The sequence below is a fragment of the Panthera leo genome, chromosome C2 (assembly GCF_018350215.1).
Source record: "Panthera leo isolate Ple1 chromosome C2, P.leo_Ple1_pat1.1, whole genome shotgun sequence".
NCBI classification, from domain to species: domain Eukaryota; kingdom Metazoa; phylum Chordata; class Mammalia; order Carnivora; family Felidae; genus Panthera; species Panthera leo.
Window position 1 is genome coordinate 124,266,681 of NC_056687.1, and position 23,888 is coordinate 124,290,568.

Here is a 23,888-nt window from a genome sequence, read left to right on the forward strand (position 1 = left end):
ATAGAACATTTTATAGTTCTATGGTATACTGTCAAATGCATTGTCTTACTGAAACTTCATCAGATGTAAAACTGTGTATGTTACAGAGACTCCAGAAAGAAAGGTTTGCACTTTCAGTAAAGCCTAGACAGGCAGCAAAAGTCACACTCTAACCTATGGTTCTGAGGGTACTCTCAGGGAGGATGCACTGGTGGTCATGAGAATGACAAGGCCGGAGAATGGCCTGCCCCTCTTCTTAGCCTGGTAACACTGATTCCTCTACCTTCCCTAAAGGGAAGTGTTCAAGTGTGCTCCAGGGTTTTTAGCTTGTCACCATTATTAGAGGTAGACAGCAGAACAGGTTTATGGCAACAGAAAAAAGAAAACATAATGGATTTTAAAAGTTTAATCGGGAGCCTGGGTGGCTCAGTTAAGTGTCTGACTTCAGCCTGGGTCATGATCTCATGGTTTGTGGGTTCCAGCCCTACGTTGGGCTCTGTGCTGACAGCTCAGAGCCTGGAGCCTGCTTCGGATTCTGTGTCTCCCTCTCTCTGTGCCCCTGCCCTCCTCATGCTTTGTCTCTCTCTGTCTCTCAAAAATAAATAAACATTGAAAAAAATTTTTTTAAGTTTAATCAATGTCAGATCTTCTAAGGTCAGGAGCAAATGAAGAGAATCACAAACAAAATGTTGGTTATTTACCTAACAGTATAAGATTTGAATCTTGCAAACCTACAAAATTAAAAGTCAAGCCTCACATTGGGCCTAATATTTATAGTGAACAGAACAGAGGGATAATGATCCTAAATATTTAAAGAGCTCATAGAAATAAATATGGAGAGGGGCACCTGTCTGGCTCAGTTAGAAGGGAGTGTGACTTTTGATCTTGGGATCTTAAGTTTGAGCCCAATGTTGGGTGTAGAGATTACGTAAATAAATAAAACTTTAAAAAAAAAAGAAATATGGAGAAAAATGAAAAGGCTATTCATACAAGATATAAAATAAATATTAGTCATACTTATGTGAACACATCAATTCCAGCATATAGGTACAAATACAACATACAATTCCAACATACAAGAACAGTTGGATACCACTGATTTCCTAGCCAAGATTTTGTTAAATGATAAAATAGCTTAAGATACGATTGAAGCAACAAAAACACGAGTATTCACATGTCTTTGTAAATTAATACTAACCTCTCTGTATCAAGTTTATTTATACCTCTAGTATTTCCAGAATTTACTTTAAAATTAGAAATTGGAAAGAGGGGCACATGCGTGGCTCAGTTGGTTAAGCATCTGACTCTTGATTTCCTGTCCTGCCTTCCCACATCTCAGAATTTACCTTTTCCTCTTTTACCTAATTCTTTATATTTTATTTTTCTAAATTGTGTACTCTTTCATACATGAAAGTATAGAAAATAATTTATAATTTTTATGTGTTTTACTTTGGGATTTAATACATATTTAGCAATTAAATGACAGATGTTAGTATGTCTCCAACTGACTTTTTTTTTTCAACATATGAAATTTATTGTTAAATTGGTTACCATACAACACCCAGTGCTCATCCCAAAAGGTGCCCTCCTCAATACCCATCACCCACCCTCCCCTCCCTCCCATCCCCCATCAACCCTCAGTTTGTTCTCAGTTTTTTTTTTCTTTTTTTTTTTGTTTTTTTGTTTTGTTTTGTTTTGTTTTAACATTTATTTATTTTTTGAGACAGAGAGAGACAGAGCATGAACGGGTGAGGGTCAGAGAGAGGGAGACACAGAATCTGAAACAGGCTCCAGGCTCTGAGCTGTCAGCACAGAGCCCGACGTGGGGCTCGAACTCACGGACCGCGAGATCATGACCTGAGCCGAAGTCGGCCACTTAACTGACTGAGCCACTCAGGCGCTCCTGTTCTCAGTTTTTAAGAGTCTCTTATGCTTTGGCTCTCTCCCACTCTAACCTCTTTTTTTTCCTTCCTTCCCTCCCCTCCCCCATGGGTTTCTGTTAAGTTTCTCAGGATCCACATAAGAGTGAAAACATATGGTATTTGTCTTTCTCTGTTGGCTTATTTCACTTAGCATCACACTCTCCAGTTCCATCCACGTTGCTACAAAGGGCCATATTTCATTCTTTCTCATTGCCACATAGTACTCCGTTGTGTATATAAACCACAATTTCTTTATCCATTCATCAGTTGATGGACATTTAGGCTCTTTCCATAATTTGGCTATTGTTGAGAGTGCTGCTATAAACATTGGGGTACAAGTGCCCCTATGCATCAGTACTCCTGAATCCCTTGGGTAAATTCCTAGCAGTGCTACTGCTGGGTCATAAGGTAGGTCTATTTTTAATTTTTTGTGGAACCTCCACACTGTTTTCCAGAGTGGCTGTACCAGTTTGCATTCCCACCAACAGTGCAAGGGGGTTCCCGTTTCTCCACATCCTCTCCAGCATCTATAGTCTCCTGATTTGTTCATTTTGGCCACTCTGACTGGCATGAGGTGGTATCTGAGTGTGGTTTTGATTTGTATTTCCCTGATAAGGAGCGACGTTGAGCATCTTTTCATGTGCCTGTTGGCCATCCGGATGTTTTCTTTAGAGAAGTGTCTATTCATGTTTTCTGCCCATTTCTTCATTGGGTTATTTGTTTTTCGGGTGTGGAGTTTGGTGAGCTTTTTATAGATTTTGGATACTAGCCCTTCGTCTGATATGTCATTTGCAAATATCTTTTCCCATTCCGTCCAACTGACTTTTTTAAAAAAGGAATTAAACAAGCAGATAAAATTTTAATGCATTCTCATTCTATCCTACTTTCTCACATCTCAGAATTAACCACTATTCTAAAGCTATAATATATAGATTTTTGTGCTTTACTTATACATTTTGTATCCATTGTATGTTTTGAACTTTAAATGCTATCATACCACATGCAACTTTTACTTTTTTCTCACAACATTTTTCAGGATTTAATAAGATTAATATGTGATGTTCTAATTTGTTATTTTCACTTCTTTGTTAATGTTTTGAATAAATATAAAAGTTTATCCATTCTTTTGTTAATAGCTATTTACATTCATTGTTTTTTCCAGCAATAACAAAAAATTTGTTGGGAGTTTGAACACTTCTAAATAGCTCACCATTCACATATGGAAGATGTCTTTAGTTTATAATAGCTGGAAGTGGAATTGCTTACTCATAAATGAGACATATGTATTTTCTTTTTTTTTTTTAATTTTTTTTTTAATGTTTATTTATTTTTGAGACAGAGACAGAGCATGAACGGGGGAGGGTCAGAGAGAGAGGGAGACACAGAATCCGAAGCAGGCTCCAGGCTCTGAGCTGTCAGTACAGAGCCCGATGCGGGGCTCGAACTCACGGACCGCGAGATCATGACCTGAGCTGAAGTCGGATGCTTAACCGACTGAGCCACCCAGGCACCCCGAGACATATGTATTTTCAACTTTACCACCATTGTCCAAATGGTTGTACCAGTGTTGTTTCCACCCAGAAGTATCTCCTTGCCAGTTAACTTGTTGATTTTTTGCAAATCTAATGGATATAACATGGTATCTCCATAGAACTTTAATTTGCATTTCTTTTATTAATATTTTGGTTCAGTATTGTTTTCAGTGTTGAAAAGTACTGTGTTTTCCATTGCTATAAATTACCTAGGTTCCTTAGGGGTTTATACTTTTTAGTACATTATTTAAAAAAATATTTTTCTCTGTGCAATTATTTTCAAGGATATTCTTCTATAGTTTATTTTGCAGATTTTATTTGCAAAGTTAGTGTGCTTTCCCCTCTTCCCTCTCTGCATAGATTTGGTTCTGGTGTTGATTTTGGAGTCTAGGTCTTTTTGACTACTGATTTTTCTTATTGATTATTGGACTTACCAGATTTTTTTCCCCTCTTGAGTCAGTCTAGAGGTTAAGAATTGTCTAGTTGTCTAGTTGATCAGTATTTTCCATTTACTGTCATACATTTTTTAGAATAGCCTTTTATTATTTATTTATTTATTTATTTATTTATTTATTTATTTATTTATTTATTAAACGTTTATTTTGAGAGAGAGAGTGTGTACACACAAGCATGGGAGTAGTGGGGAAACAGAGAGAGAATCTCCAGCAAGCTCTGTGCTGTCAGTGCAGAGCCTGATGGGGAGCTTTATCCCATGAACTGTGCAATCATGACCTGAGCCGAAATCAAGAGTCAGACGTTTAACTGACTGAGCCACCAAGGTACCCCAAGACTATTCTTTCTTCAGTAAGTTGTCTTGGCACTCTTGTCATGCATCAACTGACTATAAATGTGACGGTTTTTACCTAAACTCTAAATTCTTTTTCATTGGTTTACATGTTTGTTTTTATGCACATTCTTGATTCCTGTGCTTTGTATTAAGTTTTGAAATTCAGAAGTGAGTCCTCCAACTTCTGTTCATTCTCTTTATTTATCTGGGAAATCTTAATTTCTCCTTTGTTTTTGAAGAATACTTTTACTGGAATTTGAATTCTCTATTTTCAGTCTTTCACCACATTTTAACATGTCCTCCCACTGCTTTCATACCTCCAAGATTTCTGATCAGAAATTATTTAATTTGGCAGGGGGTGAGGGGAATCCCTGTAAGGGATTGGTCACATCTCTCATTATTTTCAAGGTAACTGGCTTTTTTTTTTTCCTTAATGTTTATTTTTGAGAGAGAGAGAGAGAGCATGAACAGGGGAGGGGCAGAGAGAGAAGGAGACACAGAATCTGAAGCAGGCTCCAGGTTCTGAGCTGTCAGCACAGAGCCCGACATGGGGCTTGAACTCACAAACTGTGAAATCATGACCCTGAGCCGAAGTTGGACACTTAACCGACTGAGTCACCAAGGTGCCCCGGTGTTTTTGTTTTTTTTTTTAATGTTTATTTATTTTATTTTGACAGAGAGAGAACACACACATGTGAACTGTGGGAGGGCAGAGAGAGGGAGAAGGAGAGAGAAAATCCTAAGCAGGCTCCGTGCTGTCAGCACAGAGCCCGATGTGGGGCTTAATCTCACTAACCATGAGATCATGACCTGAGCCGAAATCACGAGTCCGACGCTTAAGCGAACGAGCCACTCAAGTACCCCTCAAGATTCTGTTGTTTGAATCTTGACAGTTTGGTTATAATATGTTTAGTCCTTCTTGGAGTTTATTTGACTTTGAATTCATTGAGCCTCTTGGATGTGTAGATTATTGTTTTTCATTAAATTTCAGAAGTTTTTAGCTTTTTTCATATACTTTTTTGCCTTTTTTCTCTCTGTACAACCATTATGTACTTGCTGGTTGTGTTAATTTTTCATTATTTTTCTTTTGTTCCTCTGATTGGATACTTGATCTGTCTTAAAGTTTGCGGATTTTTTCTCACGGCTGCTCAAATCTGCTATTGTGTCTGTCTAGTGAATTTTATATTTCAGTTCTCCTTTTCAACTCCAGAATTTTTATTTGGGTAATTTAAATTTGTTTCATTTGTTTCTTTTTTAAAAAACTTAAAAAAATATTTATTTATTTTTGAGAGGCAGAGCGGGGGAGGGGCAGAGAGAAAGGAGACTGAGATTCTGAAGCAGGCTCCAGGCTCTGAGCTGTCGGCACAGAGCCCGACGCAGGGCTGGAACTGAGGAACCATGAGATCATGACCTGAGCTGAAGTTGGATGCTTAACTGACTGAGCCACCCAAGCACCCCTAAATAATTTGTTTCTTAATAATAGAGACTATATGATCATAATTCCTCATTCTCAGGCTTTCCTTTCCTTTAGTTCTTTAGACATGATTTCTTTTAGTTCTTTGAATATACTTAAAATAAGTGTTTTTACATTTTTGTCTAGGGGCACCTGGTATTCTGACCTGTTACTTTTTACAAATCTGCTGTCAGTCTGAATGGTATTTTTTTACCCCAATGCAGAAAACAAATTTCTCTTAGCCTTTGGTTTCTGCAATTTTACTATAGTTTGTTAGTGTATGGATTTCTTTTTATCTTTTCCCCCCTATTCTCAGTGTATCTCTACAATTAGCGAAAATACAGCTTGTTTTAGTTCCTATAAAACTCTCACAGTCTTCTGCAGCTTTAATAGAGGTGTGTTGGATTTTCCTGTTTTGTCCTGCATGTCTCTTGACCTGTCTTACCTATTTCCCACTTTTATGTGCCATTCTTTGTAGTTTCTTGTTTACCGTCTTTCCAGTTCACTAAATTTCTCTTCTGCATTGTCCAGTTTCATTTCCTTGTTAATAGTTAATAATGTAGTTAATGTAGTTAATAGTTAATGTAGTAGTTAATAATGTTTGGTTTTGAATTCATTATTAGTGTCGACTGTGTTTTCTCTGAGGGGTCCTTTGCTCCCTAGGGTATGAAAGTACCCTCCCAAAATGAGTTTGTGCTTAATTTCTACTGTTCCCCAAGGTCTTTACACACAATCAGTCGGTTTTTATTTTAACTCTTAGCCTTCATGCTCTCATATTTCATAGATTATATTTATACTTGGATCTCATGAGAATGTAGGAAGGCTTGAGTTTCTGCATTTTCATGAAAGTTCCCCTCCTCCCCCCATCTAGTGCGCAAGATAGATGGCAGACTTTCATGCCACATCTTCTGGTCAGTGAGCAGACATTTTCTAGTTCCCTCTTCATACACTTGACAGCGCTAGCGCTTTCAGATCCCCAGCTTTGTTTAGGATCACAGGCCTAGATCCTGTCTCTTATTGGCCCAAGGCCAAGCTCTCTTCTCATGGACATTAAATTGTCAGCCAAGTTAGTAGTTTGCTCAGCCAGTGCTATGAATAGTTTCTGGGACCCAGAGTTCTCCTTTTCTTTCTTTCTTTACCATAGCTATTTATAAAACCTTTTTGACTTTATCTGTAATTTTTATGTGTTTTAGAATCTACAGCAACTTTGTCCACAAGTTTGTTGGAAATAGTTATACGTGACATTGAGTTTATTCTTATAAGTATTTCCTGATTAAGTTTTGAAATTTGAATTGTTTTCTTCATAACTAAATATATTTTAGGGTTTTTAAACTTAAGACACTTGTGGGGCGCCTGCATGGCTCAGTTGGTTAGGCATCTGACTCTTGGTTTTGGCTCAGATCAGGATCTCACAGTTCCTGGGTTCGAGTCCCACATCAGGCTCTGTGCTGACAGCGTGGAGCCTGCTTGGGATTCTCTCTCTCTCTCTCTCTCTCTCTCTCTCTCTCTCTCTCTCCCTCCCTCCCTCCCTCCCTCCCTCCCTCCCTCCTCTCTTCTCTTCTCTCTACCCTCCCCCACTCATGCTGTCTCTGTCTCTCTCCAAATAAATAATGTCAAAAATTAAAAAAAATTCCTTGCTAAACCAGGCATAGTATTAGGTTCTTCATCTATGTAATGTCATGTAAGTTAAAAATATTCTATGAGGTGGTATTATTCTTTTTTAGCAGATGAGGAAAATTAAGACTAAAGGGATTTTTTAAATTTAATTTAATTTTTTTATTTTTTTAAGAGAGGGCACAAGTGGGGGAGAGGGGCAGAGGGAGAGAGAGAATCTTAAGCAGGCTCCACCCTTAGGTCTCTATCCCACAACTCTGGGATCATGACCTGAGCTGAAATCAAGAGTCAGTCCCTCAATCACTTGAGCCACCAGGTGCCCCAAGGCTCAAGGGATTTTAAACAATTTGTCAAATGTTACAAAAATATTAATTGAAGGAGCCAAGTTCATATCCAGGTCTATCAGACTGTACACTTGATGTTATTTCTTCATTTTACCAGTCTAAGCAAGAAAACAATCATGGGAAGACATGTTTAGTAGTAACCCTTTGTTTATCACAGTGTTGTGGTGCCCCAAATAGTAATTTTCCATTGATTTGAGGTTTTATTTCTTTAAAGAAAGCAAGAGTTTTCTAGTCTTGGATCCTTGCAGGATAAACTTTTTAGTGCTGTTGAAGTAGAAAGAGCAATTTGCTGTTGGTGTTTTTCCTTTTATGGGACTTACAGATATGATTGGAATAAGGGAGTGAGATTATAATGTATCTAAAAAGGACCGTTTGAGCACTATAAGTGACAGACTTTTGCTTTTAAATTAGGAGGAATTTATAATATAATGGTGTAAAAAAATAGAATTAGTTTTGCACAGGTATCAAGTTTTTTAGTCAACCACATACATGTAAGAAATACTGGATGGATAAGAGGAATGGGTGGTTGTGAACTCTGCCTGAGGAACATAAACCCAGAGGGTCTGGTCTACACTGTCCCCCAGCCCACCCCCTACTTTTTGTATATAAAGTTGTATTGGCACAGCCACGGCCCATTTGTTTACATACTGTCTTGTGGCTGCTTTTATACTGTAACTGCAGAATTGAGTAGTGACCTGATAGTCTGTAATGCCCAAAATATTTACTATCTGGCTTAATGTCCAAAAGTTTGCTGACCCTTCCTATAAAGTAAACTGCTGCTAAAATGATTTTATCATTTTATCAAATGATTTGATGCCAGGCCAGATCCAAGGACTCAGAGAAGGTCCTGCAGGAACAGCCAAGAGGGTCCCTGGTTTCACACAGGATAGAAATTATTTGGGAGCCAGCAGGAGGTGGAAGAATTTTTTGAAGATAAAGGGAGAGCAGATACAGATGAACCATCTGGAACACTGGGAAAGGAAAGGAGCATGAGTATGGTTTTATCTGAGGTTTTGGGGGTTTTTATTGGGGACAGTCGTGTGGTGTACATGTCCTGTCAGGTGTCCAGAAACCAGGTAGAACAAGGACAGAGGCCAGGTGTCTATCAGAGTCACTTGTTTCTTGAAACCAGCGGTCTTGGCATTGAGATGCCTAGTGCCAGTGGTTTCGATATTACCAATTTTGCTGGAAGACTCCAAAGATACCATTCTTTGTCCCTTACGAGGAGGACACGCATTAAGGCATATGTAGGGCCGGGGTGCAGGTCCTAGTAAGAAGAGAAGCAGGAAAAAAAGGAAAGGGAACAAAAGAGCTTTTTCTTTCGCGAGTCCCTTTGGTTTCCCTGTCTCCCTTCCATTGCCTTAATTAATTCCCAACCAAGTTCTTTTCTCTTTGCTGTTTTATTTTACCCATTCTATTCAACTGTAAAATACATATAGCATCAAATGAAATTCATTGTGTGACCTCAGGCCAAGGGAGGAAACCACATGTGGGAGTGCTAGAAATAAACCTAGTGTCTCTCTTATGGGAAGCAACAAGTATCTAACAAGAAAAAGGAACTTGTCTGTCCAGGGAGATCTCTGCTGACTTTTTGTACTCTGACCCCATGTTTTTAAAATATGTGGAACTTTAATTCTTTAGGGTTCATTTCCAAATGAATACCATTTTCTCACCAAACTTTTTTTTACTCTTTCTATAAATATGCGTGCTTCACTGTTCCTATTGTTTGTTTTCTTTTGGCCAGCTGTTCAGGTTAAGCTGGGTCACATAGCACACACTCTTGTAAATTCAATCTCAAATCTTCAGGTACCTTCTATGCTGTATTACTTTGACCAGAATAGTTTAGTATTTGTAACAGTGCCATGTTAGCATGAATGAAAGTGCCTATTTCTCATTTTCATTTTTCTCTGATGTCCCAAAGACACTCTTGATATTTTTCATACTAAATTAGAACATCTGTAAGCCTATCAGTATGTTAGAACACTCTGACCTCCTCAGTCACCAAATAATAGGTATTCAGCCTCTTCTGTCAAGTCTCCTAGGTTGTCTGTATGTAAATCTATTTGGCCTTCGGTAGATTTCATAGTCTTCTACCACCCCCTGAATTTTGGACAGTTGTCTTCATTGTGACTTTACATCTGAGTTACATTAATGGGATTTACTTCCCTTTTAAGAGTGCTAATCAACACTTCTGTAATGACACTGGTAATAGAGTCTTGGAAGGATTAGGGAAGAATATGGAAACGATGCAAACATTAGGTAAAGGAATTACACTTTCCTCTTTTGGAGGCAAGGGGCTAAGTCACCACTCAAAGTGGGTCAATATGTCAGAGTCAAGGCCCGAGAAAACTTTCTACATACTCATTAAGAGTAGGGTTATGGGGCTGCCATCCCCTCAGCTGTAGAATTTATATTTTAATTCTTGATTAGTGGGAAGATAACAAAGTGCTCCTTGGATCAGAGAGTCTGAGAAAGGAAGGGAAACATTACCGGTTGTTCTTATGGCCTTTATAAAGTTGAGTGCAAAACAGGCCCATGTAAGATGATCAGGGCTCTAAGAGTTTGTCCCCAGCCTGACTTCTGTCAAACTGTCTGTCTGACAAGGATGTTTTTTCCTTCCCATTGTGAGAGTTTCATCCTGAAGACACTGAATGCTTTTATCATTGCACGCTTTTGAAGAGGAAATTGTTGGATTTTTGCCCAGTTTGGCTGCAAGTGAGGTGGGAGGAGAAGCAGGAAAGTGAGCCAAAGTGCAGTTAAACTACGCAGTGTTTGCCTCACATGTGTTGTGTCATGATAAGAATAGGGGTGTTGGGAAAGCTTCCATGCTCCAAGCTACTTTGCTTATTGAAAGGTAACTTTTTAAAAGGAAACAAAAACAAAAACAAAAACAGATGAAAAGCAGTCTGTTGGTATATCACACTGCCAGCATGTAGTTTCGTGATTCTGTTCCCGACCTTACTTTGTTAGAACTAAGAAAGTGCTTAGAAGAGGCATAAAATAATTGAATTCTTGGTTGTATCGAAATTGAGGGACTGTTTATTAAAATTGGCTCTTTTATCTGATTATTAGACACAGTAACACATTCATACATTCTCTGACACACACACACACACACCCTCTTTCATAAAGTCCTTCAAAGCTTTCTGAGTGTCTTTAGCAGAATGACAGAAGTTCTTACATGGCCTATAGGGCCCTGCATAGTCTTTCCAACACTGATGGTTTCTGGTCCTCACCTTGCCTTTGCACTCCTCCTTGTATTTTCCTCTAGCTGTGCTGTCCTTCCTACTCATCAAGATGCTGCTTAACTCTCGACATGTTCTCATAGCAATTCTCATTCAGAGATCACATGCACATTGTGCATTTGTGCCTTGTCTGCTTAGTGAGAGCAAGGACTGCTTTTTTTTTTTTTTGCTCCTTTTTGTGTCACCAGCAGCAAACAATGCTTGGCACTTAGCTATACCCATATATTAATTGAGTCCATGAATTCCATCCATTGCATTTTCTCTAGTCACCTTTTATTTGAACTTCCCAAGGTGTATCACATTCCATTTTGGAGTCGCTGTAATGGTAACACAGTTTTTACAAAACTGGAGAAGATGTTTACAGCCAAAAGAAGAAAAGAATAATGTTAATATGTAAAGATGCCCTATGTATCACTAATGAAAATATTTAAAACCCTAATAAATAGGGAAAGAATGTAAATACCCAGTTCACAAAAGAAATTATTTTTAAATGACTAAAAGAGGTGCACCTGGGTGGTTCCGTTGGTTAAGTGTCTGACTCTTGATTTCCGCTCAGGTATTGATCTCACAGTTCACGAGACTGAGCCCTGCATAGGGCTCTGCGCTGACAATGCAGAGCCTGCTTGAGATTCTCTCTCTCCCTCTCTCTGTCTCTCCCCCACTCACGCACGTGCTCACTCTCTTAAAATAAATAAACAAACATTTTTTAAACAATGGCTAAAAGAGACCTGAGAAAATGTTTATTTTCATTAGGGAGCATATAAATGAAATTCAAAGCAAAGTGCTACCTATCGATTTAGCAAAAATTATTTTAACGAGAACAGCACGAGAGGGCTGTTACACGGTCAGTGATTCTAGAGACTGTGTTAAGTTATAAAGAGAGTTTTAGAGCCACACAGAATTGTTTTAGATCTTAGACTTAGTTAAATATGTGATCTTTTCCAAGTTACTTTTGTTTCTCATTTGTAAAATTGAGATCTTACCTTACAAGGATTTTTATTATTAAATTTGTCTATTCATTCAAAAATATTTAGGGGCGCCTGGGTGACTCATTCTGTTGAGCGTCTGATTTCGGCTCAGGTCATGATCTCACAGCTTGTGAGTTCAAGGCCCACAATGGGCTCTGTGCTGACAGCTCAGGGCCTGGAGCCTGCTTCAGATTCTGTGTCTCCCTCTCTCTTCTCTGCCCCTCCCCTGCTTCTCTCTCTCAAAAATAAACATTAAAAAAAAATTTTTTTTTTTTAATTTATTGAGTGTCTACTTTGTGCTAGGCACATTCTCAGGCACTGGGGATATAGCAGGGAACAAAACATCCCTGCCTGGTAGAACTTTGATCCTAGTGGTGGAGAGAGAGACTGTAAGCAAACACATAAATAAAATGTGCAAGATGTTTGGATTGTGTTGAAGGCTAAAGAGGAAATAAAGCGGGGAAGAGATAGTAAGTATTATGTCACAGACAGTGTCACAATTTCAGATAGGATGATCAGGAATTTCTCACTGAGACAGTAACATTTCAGCAAAGATGTCAGAGACGGTCATGTAGATGTCTTGGGTAAAGAAGTAAATCATGTAGAAGTCTTAGGGAAAGATGTGCTAGCCAGAGAAAATAACACATGTAAAGGAATGAGGGAATATTATGCCTGATCTGCTTGAGGAATAGCAAGGAAGCTGGTGTAGTAGGGATAAAGTGAGCAAGAGGGAGGATACTAGGAGAGGTGAAGTGGGACCAGATTGAAGGCTGGCTTTGTGAACTAGGCAAACATGTCGGCTTTCACCCTAAGGTGGGAAGCCTTTGCAGAAATTGACATGGAGTGACATAATATGCATACTTTTAAAATGGATTAGTGATGGGTATTGAAGAGGGCATCTTTTGGGATGAGCACTGGGTGTTGTATGGAAACCAATTTGACAATAAATTTCATATATTGAAAAATAGATAAATAAAATAAAATGGATTATATTGCTGTTGCATTTTTTTTTAATGTTTATTCATTTTTGAGAGACAGAAAGTGAGAGAGTGCACGAGTTGGGAAGTGCCTGAGAGAGAGGGAGATGCAGAATTTGAAGCAGGCTCCATGCTCTGAGCTGTCAGCATAGAGCCTGATGCAGGGCTGGAACTCATAAACCACGAGATCATGACCTGAGCTAATGTCAGACTGACTCAGACTTAACTGACTGAGCCACCCAGGCACCCCTGTATTGCTGTTGCATTTAAAACAGACTATGATGTGGAAGCAGACTAATAAGGAAACTTGAATAATTGAGTAAGGGTTGATAGTGGCTTGGTCTAAGGTAGAAGCAGAAGGAAGAGTGGAGGCAGAGAAGTACTTTACACATTTTCAAGACAGGTAAATGCTGGGCATGAGATGAAGAGTCAAAGTTGACCTTAAGGTTGTGGGCTTGAACAACTAGAAGGATGGAGTTGCCATTCATTAAGCAAAGTAATGTGTAAAGTGCCTAGCCCACTGCGTGGCACCTGTTTGTTACGTGCTCCATAAAGGGTGATTCCTTTCTCCAAAATTTAGAGTAAAAACGAAAGACTTTTTTTTAAGGTTTAAAAAATTTATGTAAGTAATCTCTACACCCCACATGGAACTAGAACTCATGACCCTGAGATCATGAGTTGCACTCTTAGGACTGAGTCAGCCAGGTGCCCCAAAAACCTTTTTCTGATATGCTTCTGTCCATCTGCATAAAAAAGTAGAATATTTCATCAGAATAACTAGATAACAAATTATACATTTAGCTAGTACATTGGCATTCTAGTAAATTACTCCATCTGTTGGCCAAGAGATTTACTCCTTAACAGAAAATAGAACTTGTATTTTTCCATATGACAATAATAGAAAAATGGCAAAGGTATCAATAGTAATAAAACTTTTAAAAACATCAAAGAAGAAACTTCCTCTGTTAATGTTTCATTTTATGGATAACATAAACATGTGACTATGCCCATTTTTTTCCCTTTCAGGATGCTGCCTTATGGCTGTTTAGCAACAGGAGACCGCTCTGGCCTCATCGAAGTTGTGAGCACCTCTGAAACAATTGCTGACATTCAGCTGAACAGTAGCAATGTGGCTGCAGCAGCGGCCTTCAACAAAGACGCCCTTCTGAACTGGCTTAAAGAATACAACTCTGGGTCAGTTTGTTTATCATTCTTCTGAACAAACAAACAGCCAAACAAATCACTATTCTTCCAAGTAGAATCAGCAGTGCCCTAGAGGAAATGGTAGTGTTATTTCTTGCTTTATTTCAGGTTAGATCAGTGACAAATAGGCCTTCCTAAAGTCTTCCTAAAGATGGTTAGCATTAAATTCTACTTTATCTAGATCACATTTCAAAGCCTTGTAGTAGTTACAATCTAAGAATTTACCATTTTTAAAAATATTTTTTTTAAATGTGTCAACTTCTGTAATTATGTGAATGTATGTATGAACTTAGGTAAGTTTTCAGAGGATTTTTACAATAGAAGTAAATGAGTTTGTAGACTGTGATCTCTCCAAATTAAAAAATACAATGCTAGGAATTGTGTTATTAATGGTTACTGTGTTGGAAAAGTCCTGATCATAGGCAATTAAGGAATTTCACAGTGAGGGAAAACACTATAAATATTTTTGGCTAAAGACTTCAAAGGTGGACTTACATTTCATCATTGGCAAAATCCAAGGACTGGTATGTGAGAATTAGTTTTCAGATTTTGATCTTAAAACCTTGTCTCTAAAGGATCCGTATTGCTAACTTCTAATTTGAGTCAGTGACTTGAACTGTTGAAAATTTAATAGTTAACTTTTCAATATGGAATTCTAGTGTTAGGTCAAACTGACCAAAAAAGGTTCAAATGCCCAGCATCATTGAGCAAAGCTGATGGTGACCTTGTATAATTACACATATGAAGCTACTCCCAAGCCCAGGGAAACACAGCAGTTTGAATGGCTTAGGTCCATTATCTGATTCCTGCTGATTCTTCTCTGCCCTGCTCCTGCAGTGATCACCCTCCCTCTCTCGGCTGATCCAGCATGTTTGGCTCATAGGGTTTTGGCAGCTCTGTGTTGCCTTTCTATTCACAATTAAAAAGGAAACAGAAGTGTGAATTGGGTCTCATCTCACACTTTTAGAGACTGAAAACCTTTGTTGCTTTTTTTTTTTCCTCTCTCTCTCTTGTATTCAGGGATGACCTCTTTTGTTTTTTGTTTTTTTTTTTTTCTCTCTCTCTCGTATTCAGGGATGACCTAGACCGAGCCATTGAAGAGTTTACCTTGTCCTGTGCCGGCTACTGTGTAGCTTCTTATGTCCTTGGGATTGGTGATAGACATAGTGACAACATCATGGTCAAGAAAACCGGCCAGGTGAGCTGCTCCCCAGAGTCTGCCAGGGGCCTTGGTGATGCTGTTACATACAGCACAGTCTCTTGTGAAATTCAGGCAGGTTCTTTAGTGATTCTGGGAGTCACGTCTTTGTGCTTTCCTTTATTTCTCCATCCTTTGTTTCACATACCATCTTCTTCATATATTCATTGGTGTATTTGCTCAAAGTTAGGTGATAAGCCTTTAATGTTTGAAAAGTCAATTGCAGTTATTCAGAATGACCCTATTCTTTCAATATAAGATCTGGGGAAGAATTAGTGATAAGGACATAGGACACTAAGCCCCCCCCCCCCCCCCCCCAAAAAAAAAACTGCCAAGGAAAAATATGGGCAAAAAAGAAAATGCAGTCATAGTATATACCATTGCCACATGCCTTAGCTTTGAAATGTATTTGTATAGCCTGAAACTGTGATATAATATGCCTCATTGTATAGCATTGCATCAGCACAGAGTACTAAATCTTTACCTTCCATCATAAAAATAGTAATTCAAAATTAGGAAGTAAAAAATAAGAGTAAACATACCATTTTTGAAAATGGAAGAAAATCACCTCCAAGTGGTAGCACTCAAGGGAGAAGTTACCTCCAAGTGGTAGCACTCAAGGTGTTGAGGGGTTGGTGGGGCAAGAATGTGCTCTCTTTTTTGTTTTTGTATGTAGAAATATTGACTGAAATAGTTTAATATGTGGAACTATTTGACTTTTTAAAATCAGACATGTTTATTATTTGGGTGTATTTTCCTTTTTAAAGATTTGTGTTTCCCACCGAGTAAATGTAGTTTAATATTAGGTCCAGGTTGTTATTAAGAATAAAAGATCTATGCGTGTTAGAAACACTCTTCCCATGTGACCTCTTGCTTTTGTAAAGAGAGAAGGGCTCGTGAACATTTTATAATAATTGTTAAATCACTGTTGTATACCTGAAACTAATACAGTACTATTTATCAACTATATGTCAATGAAAAGAGAGAGAAAAGAGAGGGAAACTATACATCAAGAAAAGTTGAGAATCAGTGTAGTATTGGGGGTCTGCGACTGCTGAGATCTTGCCTTTCTATTTGGAACCAGAGAAATTAAATCCCATTTGTTTCCCAGCTCTTCCACATTGACTTTGGACATATTCTTGGAAATTTCAAGTCTAAATTTGGCATTAAAAGGGAACGAGTGCCTTTTATTCTTACCTATGATTTCATTCATGTGATTCAACAAGGAAAAACAGGAAACACAGAAAAATTTGGCCGGTGAGTATTGCCCTCATGTCATGGATAAACATCTGACATTTTCTCATCTGACTAGCTAGACTAGCATTTCTTAGCTGAGATATATTTAGATCAGGGAAACAGACTGCTACCTGGGAGGCTTTGGGGGAATTTGCCTGTCAGATCCATGTTCTGGTGTAGAGAGGGGAAATAGAATCTAGAAATTTGAAATAAGCTACTATGTTTTATTCTAAGAGTATACCACTTTTTACCTGTCTTAGAGAATTTTCTGAAACTGTTAAGACATTTCATAATAAGATGCTGAGAGAGGCAGCCATTTTGCTCTCATTCTAAGGGAGCCGGGGCTCAGGACTTTGTAATCTCTGGTCTAGTCCTCACTACTTGTATGTTTCTTCTTGTCTTCGTTTCTTCATCTTAAAATAGGGACATAGGGCGCCTGGGTGGCTTAGTCAGTTAAGTGTCCAACTCTTGATTTTGGCTCAGGTCATGATCTCACAGTCATGAGATTGAGCCCCACGTCGGGCTCCATGCTGTCAGCAGATTCTCTCTCCCCCTCTGCACCTCTCTCTCTCTCTCTGTCTCTCACTCACAAAAATATAAATAAATAAAATAGAGACAAAAATAAATTTTAGAGCTATTATGATAATTAAAGTTATATGATATGACCAACTCATACTATATGCTTGCTAAATGATTGCTATTATTTCTATTTCTGCCTGAGTTTCTGCAGAATATATATCTGGGTTCATTTTTCTTTTTGGCAAAATTAGGGAGATAGCATCGGATGATTCTCTTGAATAATTGTCTTTAAAAGGAGAGGGGGGAAAGGCAAGATGATAGGGAGGTGTAGTGCAAAAGCATTGATATTGACTTGGGGAAAATCAAACTAGTCTCTGGAGTTAGACTACAAATCTGGAGTCTAGAAATATGTTCAGAAATCCTCACAGGTTATAATTACCATTTGTTTTGTAACAGCTTTTAGGTCTCATAGAATTAAAAAGCACAGAGTAAATGTTATATAGCCTTTTACTAGAATTTCAATTTAGTTGGGTTTTTGAAAAGATACGTGTGATTTTAGACATTCTATGTAAATTTTATTCTTGGGCCAATTTTCAAAGAGTTTTAAAAATCAGAAATGAACCTTTAGTTCAGTAGAAAACTTCTAGCTGTTATGGAAAGTATAGATATGTCTGTCTTGTTTTCCTTTGTGAAATTTGCTCTCTCTCCTCTAACATCATGTTCTTGTGATTTGTTGTATCAACTCAAGTTTCCGCCAGTGTTGTGAGGATGCATATCTAATTTTACGACGTCACGGGAATCTCTTCATCACTCTTTTTGCACTGATGTTGACTGCAGGGCTTCCTGAGCTCACATCAGTCAAGGATATACAGTATCTTAAGGTACAAAACCCTTTTCTTTGTATATTGGAGTTTGTAGGCATGAAGCTCAGCTGTACATGCCTATTTCATTCACATGTTCAAAGGGAATGGAACAGAGCCATTTCCTGTGAAACTGTTCCTGCCCAGGACTGGTAGTGACAAGAAGCTGAGTAATTCTCTTGTGCGAATATGAAGCACACAGCTTTGTGATGGCTGGGGAGGCATGGCCGAGATTTCAACATTTGCATGTCACTATGGAGTATGTATACGATCAGATTTTTTCCTTTCATTTTTAGGACTCTCTTGCCTTAGGAAAGAGTGAAGAAGAAGCGCTTAAGCAATTTAAGCAAAAATTTGATGAGGCACTCAGGGAAAGCTGGACTACTAAAGTGAACTGGATGGCCCACACAGTTCGGAAAGACTACAGATCTTAATGATCAGCCTTTGCTCCTAATGTATTTGTTGGTTTTGTTTAGTTTTCATTTTGCACTTGCACTAAATTGAACATGACCCTGCCGGAGATGTTTTAAAGGGAATGAAATCCTAGAACTCATTTAAATTAAGAACAAGGCATCCCACAGAACCTAATCTGCACAGTTCCTGATGACCACCCCCTGCTTCATTGAATGCTTCCAAGATTCATCATGAAAACTCTCAACATTATGGATAATCATTTCCTGCTGACTTTGCACGCCGAGGAATGCTACTAGAGATTGTTTTCTGTCGTCGTCTTCTTCTTCTTCTTCTTCTTCTTCTTCTTCTTCTTCTTCTTCTTCTTCTTTTTTTAAGTATTTGGTACTTTTCCAGAAAGGTGTAAATACTTCTTTTTGTATTGTGACCAAGTGTTATCACTCAGCCGACTTATCCACTCCTGGGCACTGGTAGTTGTTCTTATTTTCCAAATGAGGCTTAAAAGAAAGGTATCTTTCTTCCCCTTTTAAATTGTGTAAACTACAAATTATAACATAATTTGAAATTACTTTTTTTTTTTTTTTTTTCAAAAGAAATCTCTAAATCTATGGAAACATTAATTCTTTTGTTGATATTTATCTACCAGGACAGCATCATTTCTAGCAGGCTTGCTGAAGACCTGCTGGTGAGGCAAATATAATATATATGTTGCATATATATTTATAAAATTTCTAGTGGGAGTTCTATATAAAAAGACATTTCTTTGGTTTTTTTTTTTTCAGTCTGTGTTTTAAAGTTTTACAAAAAGAAGAGCTTTTTCCTAAGTTACTTTTTTTAGTTAACTATGTGATCCAGTTCTTCCAGTTGCTTCTGTAATGAGGCACATAGTACTTTCAGTTTTTACATGGTATCTATGAAAGAGTTCATTTCATAGAGCATAATACTTGAGCAAATGCATCCAAGACAGAAAGCAAATGAAAAGGAAACTATTTATGGAATCATCTCCACACCTAAAATTCAGTATTTTAGTAAAATGCCAGCTGTTCTTACTGTATTTATTAAAACTTGTAATAATGTGATTTTTTCAAGGATATTAGCTCAAATTGAAATGGTTTCATGCCACATGGAATTCTTTAATTTATTTGTTGAGGTACCATATCTTTAGGGTGCTAGATGGCAAATAATGTTAATATGTGCAATAAGAACTACTGGTTTGAATGTGTAAATGGATGCTCTTTCTGAGTACTGGCAATATCCATCAAAACTACTGCTTTTTCTCCAAAGACTTTTGGGAGCTCTCAATCCTCAGTGACATGAGAAAGAGAACTGATTATTTGCCCTGTGACTGAGTTTTCTATAGGAATTTTATTAAAGATTGTTTAATTTTGTTGTCCTCCTTCATGTTCTCAGTCAAATAAATGGGTGAGCTGGTTTCAGCTGCTCTTGGGATTTGTGGGCTGCTTCTTTATGGACAGCACAGGCCTTTAGATCTTGGCACTGGGACTCTAAGAAATGGCCAAGGTAAGGGACACATCAATCTGAGGAATAGGCTGAGGCTCATGGTCTCTTCTCTGACTTCTACCTCTGCTTCCCAGCCCCAACAGGCAGTGTGAGAAGCCTCTTGGACCTTAGTTGGTGCCTGAGGCTCATCAAGTTTCCATACCTTTGTGAGGTACCCTGAGGTTGGGGAGAATGCCTGTTCAGTTACTCAGTACCCAAGCCAAGGCCAGACTGTGGCCACTTTGTAGCTCTCTTCCATGGGGCAGATGTTCAGGGGAAGTCATAGTTTCTTAGAAATAAGTCAGCCGAGGATGGAGATTGACCTCTAAACTGACCATTCAGGGCTGGTCCAAACTCAATGAGAGTTCCAGGAATAGGACTGTGAAGGATAGATTTGTTCAAGGCTCTTTGTCCGGTAGCAGTCTACCATTACATGCACTAGGTCGCAGGTCAGGAGTTTGGAGACTGGTGAATGTCGCCAGTTGGAAGTGGGCCCCACTGCTTCCAGAGGGGTCTCCTCACCCTACACGGAACCTTGGTTTAAAAAATACATATATTCACAATGAATGTGAATGTCAAGAGTAAGAAAGAGAAATAAACAGTCCTGGGTCTGAGCCCAGGATGACTCTGTACTCCCCCTCCACCATCTCTGCCATAAGCCCCTCAAAGATAGCCAGGACACTATGACACAGTAGCCCTCTGTAGCTGCCAACCACTCGTAACAGGTGCTCCCCACATACTTCCTGAATTGCATATTTCTGATTCTCAGGGGCTCTGTCAGAGCCAGAGAGGGGAGGTGGAAGGCAGAGGATAGCTAACCAAGAAGTCTGGGCTGCAGGGTCAGCTTGTTGCATGGGGTCTCATTACCCATTACCTTGCCTGTTTAGTGCTCTGGTCAACAATAAATCTTAGCCCAAAACTCTTGGCTTCTTGTCTTTTAGTCCTTCCCCAAGTTTATCCAAGACATTGCTTTACCCTATACATTTCCATACTTGAGGGCAGCATCTGTGTCTGCCTGGGTCTGGGAAGACAAAGGATGGCTTTGTTGAACAGGTAATTTCGGAGTATTAACCTAGTATATCTATAGGCAGACTCTGGGCTGTAGAGACCAATACTTGCAATCCAGCTCTGCCTCTGTGACCCTTGAGTAAGGTATTTTATTTCTCAGGGTCTGAGCTTCCTAGTGTGTAAAATGGGACTGATAACAACTGCCCTACTCACTTCTGTATGGTGGTGAGAGGCTAGGTCAAGACGGTGAATGGGAACGTATGCTGAGTCCCAATTTAGAGGCAAACTCATTTCTTTCCCTGCTTCTACTGCTTGAAGGTCACTAAAGGGAGGAATCTCAGAGAAGGAAAGCCCCTTCCAGAGCTCTATCCCTGTCTCCTGACTGAGGAAGTCCTTCAGTGTATTCTCAGTTCTGCCTTGTCCAGCCCATGGCCCTGACTCTCAGCACCAGACCTGCCAGGCAGCCTGTAATGCAGAGGTCACTTGTCTGTAGAAGGAGAAAGACTGTGGGAAGGAAAGCAGGGAGGTACCTGCCATGTGACCCTGACTGTGGGGGGTGGGCAGCTTTTAAAAAGGAGGGGGCAAGGGCTGAGGTCTCTTGGATCAGAGGGCGTCTGAGCTGAGTCTTCAAGGACAGACAGAAGCTAGGTGAAGGGGCGATAGGTGAGACTAAGCAGGAAGGTACAGCATGTTGTAAAGTCTGGGTGGGTGGAAAAACAGGATGCACTAACAGGCTCAGTAGTTGTTTCTTTGCCCCTGCCTCTTCTCCTTCCTCCGCTCTAGAATGCTGCACTTGTCCAGCTCCAGCTGGGATCTAAACAACAGTCATGTCATCCTGGAGCCTCTTCCTCTTTCAGTATCTGTGGCAGTTTTATCCCCTTGTCTGATGATTGGAAAAGTATCTGATATCACCGTCTGGGTTATTCCTGCTCTAAAATGTGTAACTAATGGATTTTTGGAACTCACTTTTAACCCACTTTTAATAAAGCCCAGGTTTACCACTCAGAAAAGTCTGCCCTTTGAAACTCCCTACTTTTCTGTATCTTTTTTTAGTGTGAGAAATGGCACATAAAGTATATAAAGCAATAAGGCATATAAATAGCATTAGCATATTGTAGAGCAGACACCCAGATAGCCATCAGATAGGTCAAGAAGCAACACTACCAACACTTCAGAATCCCTACCAGTCCCCTTCTTGGTCAGGACCCCCTCCTCTCTGCCAAGGTAATCACTGTCTCTTCTTTGAGGGCAATCATCTTATTTCCTTACTTTACAGTTATGCTGCCTACTTAGTGGGTTGGGCTTCTTTTGCTCAACATTATGTTTTGAAGATTTAGCCAAGTGGTTGCATAATTCATTATCACTGAACAACATTCCATCTTAGAGGTATCCTATAATTTATAAATCTTTTCTACTGTTGGGACACATACAGGTGGTTTCTAGTTTGAGGCTATTACAATTAAATAATGCTGCTATGATAATTACAGTTTATCTGCTGATTCATGGATGTATATATTTCAATGTATATACTTAAGATTAAAATTAATTGGTCATAGGATTATGCCTATCTTTATTTTGACTAAGTAATGCTAAATAAGTGGTGTGCCAACTTTATTCTTCCTCCAGTACTTAATTCTTATTGTTCCATATTCTCACCAGTACCCAGTAGCCAGTATTTTTAAAATTTTAGCCATTCTAATGTGTGAGGTGAAGTAATTTGCATTCCTTGATTGGTAATGAGATTAAATTGCTTTTTCATATTTTTGTTCATTGGGTTTTCTCCTTTGTGAAGTACCTGCTTAATTCCTTTGTCCATTTATTAATTTTAGATACCTACCATTTGAGTTCTTGTTTGTTTTAATGAGGTTTTTTTTTTAATTTTGCTTTTTGTTTTTTGTTATGTGAAATTCTGTGTGTGTTTCATATGCAAGCCTTTTGTCGGTCACATGTTGAAAATTTCTTTGCCACTCAGCATGTGACTTTCTTATTCTCAATGTTTCTTCTCATAGCTATGATCTTAATTTTAATGTAAAATTTATTTCCCCTTATGATTGATATCCCTTGTACAGGTTTTTCCCTCCTGTAAGGCCATGAAGATATTCTCTTGGATTATCCTCTAAAAACTTTTTTAAAACCTATTCCATTCAGGTCTATAATGTATCTGAGATTGCTTTTTGTATATAGCGTGAAGTGTTTTTCTTATATGGGCACCAAGTTGCCCTAGTTTCTTTTATTGGGATCCTTTCCCCACTGTTCTATAGATCCACTTTTGTCATAACCCAAGTGTCCATATATGCAGGAGATATTACTGGACTCTAGAAGATACCCAGTAGATTTCATCTCCCTCTTTTTATTTTTTTAAACTTATTTATCATATTCATACATAGCATGTGGTGTGAGCTAGGCATGCATCTAAACTGTATGTGTTTAATCTTTGTAACAATCTCCATAGGGGTACACGTGTTCTTCCCTGCTTTACAGATGAGAAAACTGAGGCACAGAAAATTAGGTGATTTCGCCATAGTCACAAAGTAGGAGCCAGTATTCAAACTCAGAGACTCTTTCTTAAGTATCCATGCTTTTTCCTCACAGTTATCAATGATGCCTCAATTCATATTTCAGAATCTGCTTGAGATCTACAAAAACCTGTGGAAATTTTGAATGGCATTGCATTAAATTGTAGATTAGCTTGAGGCAAATTCACATCTTTCAGAATATTGACTCTTCCAATCTATGACAATGGAGTATCCTTCATTTAGATCCTCTTTAATTTATGTCCACCATGATTTATACTTTTCTATGTAGTCTTATATATCTTTTGTTAGATTTCTGGGTAAGTGATTTTAAGTTTCATTGTTGCTAATCTATAGCAGTGGTTTTCCACATGGGGTCCCCTGACTAGAAGTATTCGCATTGCCTGGGAGCTGCTTACAACTACGAATTCTTGAGGACTTCCCTTCCCTCCACAAGACCTGCTGAATCAGAACCTCTGGAGACTGGAGATGGAATCCAGCAACCTGTATTATACTTATTGAGAGAGAGAGAGAGAGAGAGAGAGGAGGGGCAAAAAGGTGAGAGAGAATCCCAAGCAGGTTCCACACTGTTAGCACAGAGCCCAACCCAGGGCTCAGT

The 23,888-nt window shown here is 38.8% G+C and overlaps 1 protein-coding gene across 9 annotated transcripts in view; it reads left to right on the top strand.

The window, feature by feature from the left end:
• Nucleotides 1–19,699, top strand: part of PIK3CB (phosphatidylinositol-4,5-bisphosphate 3-kinase catalytic subunit beta) — a 175,603-nt gene extending 155,904 nt beyond the window's left edge. For all 9 annotated transcript variants that reach the window (XM_042954650.1, XM_042954656.1, XM_042954657.1 and 6 more), the window contains 5 exons: nt 13,848–14,015; nt 15,099–15,222; nt 16,334–16,479; nt 17,726–17,858; nt 18,134–19,699. In XM_042954650.1, coding sequence (XP_042810584.1) covers nt 13,848–14,015; nt 15,099–15,222; nt 16,334–16,479; nt 17,726–17,858; nt 18,134–18,271 — 709 coding nt within the window. In that variant the 3' untranslated portion in view covers nt 18,272–19,699. The remainder of the gene's footprint in view (nt 1–13,847; nt 14,016–15,098; nt 15,223–16,333; nt 16,480–17,725; nt 17,859–18,133) is intronic.
• The last annotated feature ends 4,189 nt before the right edge of the window (nt 19,700–23,888 follow it).